Here is a 10,649-nt window from a genome sequence, read left to right as displayed (position 1 = left end):
TTCAGGTTTGCAGAATCCTATCAGCGTATAAAAGCCAGCTCCTCGCCATACAGTCTGTCTCAAGTGTTTGTAAAGAGTTCACTGAATTAGAGCGTGACCCTAGGCTGTAGCCATTGTAGCAAGTCAATTTTTAGAATATTTAGGAAGAAATTCCATGATCCACTATGAGTGGTATTGTTAAAAAGTGAAAGCATTCCTAAGCCACCTTTGACATTAAAATGTCACTAATTATATATATATACAGTACAGACCAAAAGTTTGGACACACCTTCTCATGTAAAGATTTTTCTGTATTTTCATGACTTTGAAAATTGTACATTCACACTGAAGGCATCAAAACTATGAATTGACACATGTGGAATTATATACTTAACAAAAAAGTGTGAAACAACTGAAAATATGTCTTATATTCTAGGTTCTTCAAAGTAGCCACCTTTTGCTTTGATGACTGCTTTGCACAGTCTTGGCATTCTCTTGATGAGCTTCAAGAGGTAGTCACCGGAAATGGTTTTCACTTCACAGGTGTGCCCTGTCAGGTTTAATAAGTGGGATTTCTTGCCTTATAAATGGGGTTGGGACCATCAGTTGTGTTGTGCAGAAGTCAGGTGGATACACAGCTGATAGTCCTACTGAATAGACTGTTAGAACTTTTATTATGGCAAGAAAAAGCAGCTAAGTTAAGAAAAACGAGTGTCCGTCATTACTTTAAGAAATGAAGGTCAGTCAGTGCAAAAAATTGGGAAAACTTTGAATGTGTCCCCAAGTGCAGTTGCAAAAACCATCAAGCGCTACAAAGAAACTGGCTCACATGAGGACCGCCCCAGGAAAGGAAGACCAAGAGTCACCTCTGCTTCTGAGGATAAGTTTATCCGAGTCACCAGCCTCAGAAATCGCAGGTTAACAGCAGCTCAGATTAGAGACCAGGTCACTGCCACACAGAGTTCAATGCCACACTGTTGGGGATTTATTAAACATTGAAGGCATAATGAACCAGCATGGCTTCCACAGCATCTTGCAGGGTCATGCTATTCCATCCGGTTTGCATTTAGTTGGACCAGCATTTATTTTTCAACAGGACAATGACCCAAAACACACCTCCAGGCTGTGTAAGGGCTATTTGACCAAGAAGGAGAGTGATGGGGTGCTACGCCAGATGACCTGGCCTCCACAGTCACCAGATCTGAACCCAATCGAGATGGTTTGGGGTGAGCTGGACCACAGAGTGAAGGCAAAAGGGCCAACAAGTGCTAAGCATCTCTGGGAACTCCTTCAAGATTGTTGGAAGACCATTTCCGGTGACTACCTCTTGAAGCTCATCAAGAGAATACCAAGAGTGTGCAAAGCAGTCATCAAAGCAAAATGTGGCTACTTTGAAGAACCTAGAATATAAGACATATTTTCAGTTGTTTCACACTTTTTTGTTAAGTATATAATTCCACATGTGTTAATTCAAAGTTTTGATGCCTTCGGTGTGAATGTATAATTTTCATAGTTATGAAAATACAGAAAAATCTTTAAATGAGAAGGTGTGTCCAAAATTTTGGTCTGTACTGTATCCATCTATCGCATATCTACTATATAAATCGCCTTATCCCGTCTGTCCGTCCAGGAAATCCCGCGTCGCTGATTGGTCCGGCCGCGGCCCATCAGCAACGCGGGATTTCAGAACAAGATGGCGGCCGTTAGAGGCTCATCTTCTGCACAGAGGTCAGCGGCGATGCAGCCGGGAGATGACCGGTGCTAGCCGGTCATCTCCCGGCTGCTCGCAGCAGAAGTACCCCGACTGGCGGCCTAGGCGGCGCCGCTCCCCGGTCCTCCCTTCACACTGATCTCCCGATGGTAGCCGCATGGAGGTCAGCGGCGAATCAGCCGGGAGTACCCGCACAGGCAGCGCCGCTCCCCGGTCCTCACTAACACGGTTCGCTGATTGGCCGCGACCAATCAGCGATATTGGCGCGAAATTTAAAACACCGCTGTCCTGATTGGTGGCGGCCGCCACCAATCAGCTACTGGTGCAGCCCGACTGCGAATTGGCGCCGGATTTGAAACACGCAGGCCACAGTCGGGAGATCAGTGGCGACGCATCCGGGAGATGACCGGTGCTAGTCGGTCATCTCCCGGCTGCTCGCAGCAGAAGTACCAGTATTGACAATATGACGTAATTACAAAATTCATTAGGGGCCCCGGGGGGATAATTTAAAGTAGTGCACAACCCATTTAAACACTGCTTCGCTGATTAGTCGCGCCCGGTCGGCCGCATACATATTCTAGAATACCCAATGCGTTAGAATCGGGCCACCATCTAGTCTATCTATAAGTCCCCAAAAAGGTGGACAACTCCCTTATGGTTCAGCAAAACCGAAACTGTTGGTTATAATCTTAGGTTATAATAAAAAAAAAAAAAAGCACCTCCAATATCAGTCACCCGTTCCCGCTCATATAAAATAAAGTCACAGGACACCAAATTATATTAACATAAATGACAATTTATTGTAAATAAAAACAAATAAAAAAAGGATACATTGTGAGGGCTCTGCACTGCAAGCCCCAAGTCAGTATATATATATATATATTTATAGAGATTTATACAGTAAATAGGATATTCCCTTTGGCAAAGGTTCCCACACATGAAGGAACAAATATACATATATATATTCATTTAACAGATGCACCAACCTTGTAACCCATTCTCCTGCCAGGGAGCAATGTGCTGGCAGTAAAATATCCACTGGACCCATCATGGCTGTCGTCCTGTTAATTTATTTTTTCTTAGGGGTAAGTAACCAGTGTCTCCCAATTGTAGAGATTATAACCCTCAGGTCATGCTGGGAGTTATAGACTTACTACAAAGCTTGAGGGACCCAGGTCACAGACTACTACTCTATATCTTTCCTTCCTGACCAACAAAGATAAGAATGTTTATTGAATACCCATCTGCAATGGTTAATATTATTAGAAAAGGACCAGATTCACACTTGTCCTTGACAATACTGCTCCTACAGGTCATATTAGGGTAATGCAGGGGAAACTCATTTCAATACTTTTTAATTTTGCCCAATAGAAAGTACTGTAGTTTAGGCTGCACACACATTAAAAAGGGCTTGTCCGTCTGTACAGGCGAGGTAAGAGTCTGACAGATATATAACGTACTCACTCAATGGGTTTGAGCGATTTTGGATGCCACAGTAACACAATTGAAAATGGATCTTTAAAATAACAGAAAGGCAGCTTTCAGTTCTGGACAGGTAAGGCATTGGACAGAAGAAAGCACTGCATGCTGGAAAATAAGTTCCTGCACCTATAGTGCTGATTGAATGCTAATGAAGAGGAACCTCAAAGATAGAGTAAAGTTAAAGAACACGAGAGGTCCTTTCCTGGACATATTAATCTTATCACCTTCTCAACATTGGATAAACTGGCATGTCCAGTGCCAAGTTCCCGTGTAAGATGCAGGTTCAGGAGTTCATCACGCATCATACCTGTCAGATGCTGGCTGAGCTCTGCTTACTGCTATTAACCTTTTACATGCTACTCTCTGACAGTGGTCCGGGGCCCCACCGTTCCACAAGGTCATTGACCACTCTAGATTATGCAATCGCAGGGTGCTGATGGGCTGCCATAGGAGTCTGCTGAAGAAGGTCACAAGCAAACCATGATGGTGCTCCTGTCAACACCATAGGAGACAGTGATTTTATCTATATACTGCAATACTATGGCATAAAAAAAATAAATACACTGCTCAAAAAAATAAAGGTAACACTTAAACAACAGAATATAACTCCAAGTAAATCAAACTTCTGTGAAATCACACTGTCCACTTAGGAAGCAACACTGATTGACAATCAATTTCACATGCTGTTGTGCAAATGGAATAGACAATAGATGGAAATTATTGGCAATTATCAGGACACCCTCAATAAAGGAGTGATTCTGCAGGTGGGGACCACAGACCACTTCTCAGTACCAATGCTTTCTGGCTGATGTTTTGGTCACTTATGAATGTTGGTTGTGCTTTCACACTCGTGGTAGCATGAGACGGACTCTACAACCCACAGAAGTTGCTCAGGTAGTGCAGCTCATCCAGGATGGCACATGAATGCGAGCTGTGGCAAGGTTTGCTGTGTCTGTCAGCGTAGTGTCCAGAGGCTGGAGGCGCTACCAGGAGACAGGCCAGTACACCAGGAGATGTGGAGCGGGCCGTAGGAGGGCAACAACCCAGCAGCAGGACCGCTACCTCCGACTTTGTGGGAGGAGCACCGCCAGAGCCCTGCAAAAATGACCTCCAGCAGGCCACAAATGTGCATGTGTCTGCACAAACGGTTATAACCCGACTACATGAGGGTGGTATGAGGGCCCGACGTCCACAGATGGGGGTTGTGCTCACAGCCCAACACCGTGCAGGACTCTTGGCATTTGCCACAGAACACCACGATTGGCAAAGGTTCACACTGAGCACGTGACAGACGTGACAGTCTGGAGACACCGTGGAGAGCGATGTGCTGCCTGCAACATCCTTCAGCATGACCAGTTTGGCAGTGGGTCAGTAATGGTGTGGGGTGGCATTTCTTTGGAGGGCCGCACAGCCCTCCATGTGGTACCGAGATGAGATCCTCAGACCCCTTGTGAGACCATATGCTGGTGCGGTTGGCCCTGGGTTCCTCCTAATGCAGGACAATGCCAGACCTCATGTGGCTGGAGTGTGTCAGCAGTTCCTGCAAGATGAAGGCATTGAAGCTATGGACTGGCCCGCCCGTTCCCCAGACCTGAATCTGATTGAGCACATCTGGGACATCATGTCTCGCTCCATCCACCAACGTCACGTTGCACCACAGACTGTCCAGGAGTTGGCGGATGCTTCAGTCCAGGTCTGGGAGGAGATCCCACAGGACACCATCCGCAACCTCATTTAATTTTGCGGGGGGGGGGGGGGGGCGACTCCAAATCCAGGCCTCCATTGGTTAATAAATTTGATTTCCATTGATGATTTCTGTGTGATTTTCTAGTCAGCACATTCAACTTTGTACAGAACAAAGTATTCAATGAGAATATTTCATTCATTCAGATCTAGGATGGGTTATTTGAGTGTTCCCTTTATTTTTTTGAGCAGTGTATGAATTCCAGACATTAAAAAATAAAACATATTTGGTCCACTCTGTCAAAATTTTAAACTAAGTTTCACTGTGTAAAACCTGTAAAGAGGAAAAATAATTTGAAACACCAGAATTACGTTTTTTGGGCCTTAAACTATCTACAAGTTTGGTATTGCTACATTGTATTGATTCATGTTACCAGGCCACTTTTACTGCACAATGACCGCCATAAAAAAAAAAATCAAAATTGTTCTGGCCGTTGAAAGAAAGGGAGGAGAAAATGAAAAAAAAACAAACAAAGAAATACCTTCCCTAGAAGGGGTTAAAAATGTTTAACTTTTGGGGAATGAGAGAAGAAGACCGAGCTTTTCTACAGCGTGTGAGAAGGGACAGTAACGCTTTACATGAAGGTTTTTTAGTCATACAGTAAAAGTCCTTTAATCTGGCATTTGCTCATCTAGAAATTCTGATAATCTGGTAACACCTATAACCACTGGGACTCGAGGACTAGCAGCGAGTTTTAGATTCACATTATATTCTTTTAGGCTGCTTAACCAATAAAATCAGTAATCCACAAGGTCTGATAATTGAGCAGCTGTAAGACCAGAGTAACGAACTACTAGTGTACATCAGTGCGGACTGTCTGTGCCCGGAGATTACATCTGTGCCCACCGCAGAACACAGAGCCGTGTCTCATAACTTCTTCAGAAATCTACAGGAAGTGATGAGACGTGAGAGAGCGCTTCCTGCTGCTAAGATGCGCCACAGGGGGGATTTATACTTTTTAAGGGGGCATTGCTACTTGTTATAAGAGCACTCAGGGGGATAAGTACTGTAAAGGGTGCACTCGGGGCACAAGTGCTGTATAAGGAGGTACTGAAGGGGCATAAGTACTGTAAAGGGTGCACTCGGGGCACAAGTGCTGTATAAAGAGGTACTGAAGGGGCATAAGTACTGTAAAGGGTGCACTAGGGGCACAAGTGCTGTATAAGGAGGTACTGAAGGGGCATAAGTACTGTATAGTGTGCACTCGGGGCACGAGTGCCGTATAAGGAGGTACTGAAGGGGCATAAGTACTGTATAGGGTGCACTGGGGGCACAAGTGCTGTATAAGGAGGTACTGAAGGGGCATAAGCACTGTATAATATGCACTCGGGGCAAGAGTGCCGTATAAGGAGGTACTGAAGGGGCATAAGTACTGTAAAGGGTGCGCTCGGGGCACAAGTGCTGTATAAGGAGGTACTGAAGGGGCATAAGTACTGTAAAGGGTGCACTCGGGGCACAAGTGCTGTATAAAGAGGTACTGAAGGGGCATAAGTACTGTAAAGGGTGCACTAGGGGCACAAGTGCTGTATAAGGAGGTACTGAAGGGGCATAAGTACTGTAAAGGGTGCACTAGGGGCACAAGTGCTGTATAAGGAGGTACTGAAGGGGCATAAGTACTGTATAGTGTGCACTCGGGGCACGAGTGCCGTATAAGGAGGTACTGAAGGGGCATAAGTACTGTATAGGGTGCACAAGTGCTGTATAAGGAGGTACTGAAGGGGCATAAGCACTGTAAAGGGTGCACTCGGGGCACAAGTGCTTTATAAGGAGGTACTGAAGGGGCATAAGTACTGTATAGTGTGCACTCGGGGCACGAGTGCCGTATAAGGAGGTACTGAAGGGGCATAAGTACTGTATAGGGTGCACAAGTGCTGTATAAGGAGGTACTGAAGGGGCATAAGTACTGTAAAGGGTGCACTCGGGGCACGAGTGCCGTATAAGGAGGTACTGAAGGGGCATAAGTACTGTAAAGGGTGCACTCGGGGCACAAGTGCTGTATAAGGAGGTACTGAAGGGGCATAAGTACTGTAAAGGGTGCACTCGGGGCACAAGTGCTGTATAAGGAGGTACTGAAGGGGCATAAGTACTGTAAAGGGTGCACTCGGGGCACGAGTGCTGTATAAGGAGGTACTGAAGGGGCATAAGTACTGTAAAGGGTGCACTCGGGGCACGAGTGCTGTATAAGGAGGTACTGAAGGGGCACAAGTACTGTAAAGGGTGCACTCGGGGCACAAGTGCTGTATAAGGAGGTACTGAAGGGGCATAAGTACGGTAAAGGGTGCACTCGGGGCACGAGTGCTGTATAAGGAGGTACTGAAGGGGCACAAGTACTGTAAAGGGTGCACTCGGGGCACAAGTGCTGTATAAGGAGGTACTGAAGGGGCATAAGTACTGTAAAGGGTGCACTCGGGGCACGAGTGCTGTATAAGGAGGTACTGAAGGGGCATAAGTACTGTAAAGGGTGCACTCGGGGCACGAGTGCTGTATAAGGAGGTACTGAAGGGGCACAAGTACTGTAAAGGGTGCACTCGGGGCACAAGTGCTGTATAAGGAGGTACTGAAGGGGCATAAGTACTGTAAAGGGTGCACTCGGGGCACGAGTGCTGTATAAGGAGGTACTGAAGGGGCACAAGTACTGTAAAGGGTGCACTCGGGGCACAAGTGCTGTATAAGGAGGTACTGAAGGGGCATAAGTACTGTATAGGGTGCACTTGGGAAAAATTAGCTGTATAGGTGATAAATACTGTAAATGAGAACCAGTACTCAGGATTACACACTTAGGGGGAAAAACCGTCCAGCACAAGTCTCTCTCCGACGATCAGGGTTTGCTACAGTGTATCCGTGCAGGCGGTTTCGCTCACAGAGCATTGCCCAGACTGGATACAATTGGACATAAAACCTCTCGTACTTGAGGGTTAAGTCTGTAAGTCTTGATGTAAACAACAAAAGTCTCTTAATTCACTGACATCAAGCAGAGATCATAAAAAAATGGGAGGGATTTTAAACAAAATACACAAGAAAGTTGTGAATATTTCCACTACACAGTCATTGAAGGGTGGGGACTGTATTAAGACAACCATTTTTGGATACCTTACTAGTGTATCTGTGCTTTCTAATGGGATGGATGAACCACCAGTGAGAACCTTCAGTGTCTCTTATGACCCTGGACATATAGGTATAACACAGTGGATAATACCCAATTTACCCTGTGGAGGCAATGCAGGGAGACTGAACACTTTCTGCTGGATTCTCTCCGAACATCATGACATCTTATGATCGGGAGACCCTTCTAACAAAGACTATATAATGTGGACAGACCATCCCTTTACTCACATGAAACTACTAACCTTTTAAGACACATACACACAATGCAGCTGCTAGGAATCTCAATGCAAAGAACGGCGATCACCACTTAAACGGGTATTCCTACGCATGGCAGTTTAAATTCCAAAGGCACAAGACAGCACCTTTTTCTTGGTGTAGGAGTAGGTCCCAGATATGCCACATCCAGTAGCTATGCTATAATTCTACAAGATAAGAATATCCCTTTACTGCTAGGGCAATGTAAAGTGTTCATTTAGGCATTAAAATACATGGACAGATACTTAATATCCAAGGATAACAAAAACTCTTAGTGTAATACATATATTACACACATAATATACCTTGTCAAACCGGCATGTAGACTAGCACTGTAAACATGACACACCTGTCACTAAGGCACGCTGCGTGTAGATCCCCTTCCACACTGATCTGCAGGTAAGAAATCTAAGGTTGGTCAGGAAATGTAACGTAGATGTCCACCCTGTGAACATCATATGGTTTTTAATTAAGCCCACAAAAACCGTGCAGATTCATTTCTATAACGGTTGGAACTACCTATATCCACCACTAGGGGGAGCTTGTTGCATGCAGTTTGCAATGCAGCAGTCTGCAGTTAGCTCCTAAGCTCCCTTTAGTGGTGTGTGCAGGCAGACAGAATTTTATCATATAAAGCACCACTTCAGTGGGGTTTTTTTTCAGTGCTAGAGTGGTGCTACCAATCTAAGATCCCTGAACCTAGTCTTATAATTACCCGCTACCATTTTCACCTTTTATTGGCGGCCAAAATAAGGCTTTCATAGACTTACATTGAGAGATTGTGACCGTTACCCCTGCCTTCCGGTCAGTCAGAAGTTGCGGTCACAAGAAGGCGGATTGGGACTGACGTGGCGTCGGGAAGAGCAGAAGACAGCAGATGGTAAGTATAATACTAGGATCAGAGAACTTACATTAGTGGCACCACTCCAGTGCTTAAATAAAAAAAAAAAGCTGTGGTGGTGCTTGAAAGTCATTTCTGTTTGAAGAGGGTCATGATATTCAGAGCTCCAACCCACCATATATAAAGTTAACCAGCACCGTAGTTTGGACATAAACACATAATGTTGTTAAAAGAGGGAGATCTACTTTAAGCCATGATGTAGGGTCAACGCTATCGTCAGGTTTTCTCACCATCACTGAAATGCTTGGACTTCATAACAAAAAGGAAGAGGCCACAGGGCCTGCGGTTACCATGCTCCCTGGCTGAAGAGGCGTTAAGGCACTTGTCTAAGATGTGGAAGAACTCCTTCATGCTGGGAGAGGAGGACGGTGCAGGATTTTACTGGCGGTCATCAGGCACCATTCCTTTATTCTGGGTCTCTGGTTTGGAGCACAAGGAACTCTATTCCAGGAATCAAAGTCATTTCAAAGTAAAAAAATAATCCATTGTTCTGCTGCTCTAACACTGACACCGACCCAAGGCTGTGCTGGATCTAGAACCTGTTCTAGACTCAGCCAGCGATAGGTAGTTGGGGTGGGGGGAAGGTAGGAGGGAAGATTGTCATCGCGTCTCATAAAAAGCTCCAGAGCCTTCCCTTCGACAGCTGGCGTCCATCTTTCTGGACAATGTCCATGTTCAAGGGAAGGATGACACTTTGATGAAGACTCAAAAGGTGAGTTGGGCAAAGGGATGCCGAAGGAGCTCCTCAGCAGACGGCCTCTGCCGCGCTTCCACGAGTATCCGCTTTACAAAGTCCCGGCAATGCTCCGATGTGTTTGGTGGAAGGTATGGGTTGGTTGGCTGGGTCGCAATTTTAAAAATGGCAGCCATGGCTTCATACTCTGCCCACGGAGGCTTCTCTGTAAGCATTTCCACCACAGTGCACCCCAGGCTCCTGCAGTAAGGACACATGCAAAGGTAAAAAAAAGAAAAAAATTAAGCACAGAGGCCATATTAAATATACCCAAGAACAGGATGTATTTTTTCCTTGTTTATTGGGCCAGTGAGCTTTGACTGGTTAACTGGAATTACTGGTAGAATAGGGGCCATCAGGTATACCTGGCTCTTGTGCCTAGAATACATGTACAGATTACTACTGACATATCTGTAGTCTTGTAGACAGAGGCGAACGTACATAAACTACATCTGGCTGTCACTTTCCATGGTTTCCTCCCTTTGTGCCGGCACCCATTAACCTGTAGCAGAATTCTAATATATGAAACCCAAAAGTGTGACTGACTTACCAGACATCAGCTTTCCTCCCGTAACCCTCCCCGCTGATCACCTCTGGGCTCATCCAATATGGCGTACCCGTCACAGAACGGATACCTGTTCCTGACATGCAGATCGTCTGAAGCCGCTTACTGGCCCCAAAGTCTCCCAGCTTAACATTCCCTGCAGAGTCCCGGAGGATGTTGGCCCCTGGAAGAAAA

At 45.6% G+C, this 10,649-nt stretch overlaps 1 protein-coding gene across 1 annotated transcript in view; it reads right to left on the bottom strand.

The window, feature by feature from the left end:
• Window positions 1-2,465: 2,465 nt before the first annotated feature.
• Window positions 2,466-10,649, bottom strand: part of MAP3K3 (mitogen-activated protein kinase kinase kinase 3) — a 47,046-nt gene continuing 38,862 nt past the window's right edge. The window contains exons 15-16 of the mRNA XM_073683077.1: window positions 10,461-10,638; window positions 2,466-10,111 (exon numbers count right to left, since the gene is read on the bottom strand). Coding sequence (XP_073539178.1) covers window positions 9,883-10,111; window positions 10,461-10,638 — 407 coding nt within the window. The 3' untranslated portion in view covers window positions 2,466-9,882. The remainder of the gene's footprint in view (window positions 10,112-10,460; window positions 10,639-10,649) is intronic.

The sequence above is a fragment of the Phyllobates terribilis genome, unplaced genomic scaffold, assembly GCF_046119375.1.
Source record: "Phyllobates terribilis strain yellow unplaced genomic scaffold, ASM4611937v1 Scaffold_5__5_contigs__length_657084704, whole genome shotgun sequence".
Lineage (NCBI taxonomy): Eukaryota > Metazoa > Chordata > Amphibia > Anura > Dendrobatidae > Phyllobates > Phyllobates terribilis.
This window is presented reverse-complemented; position numbering and strand designations above follow the sequence as displayed.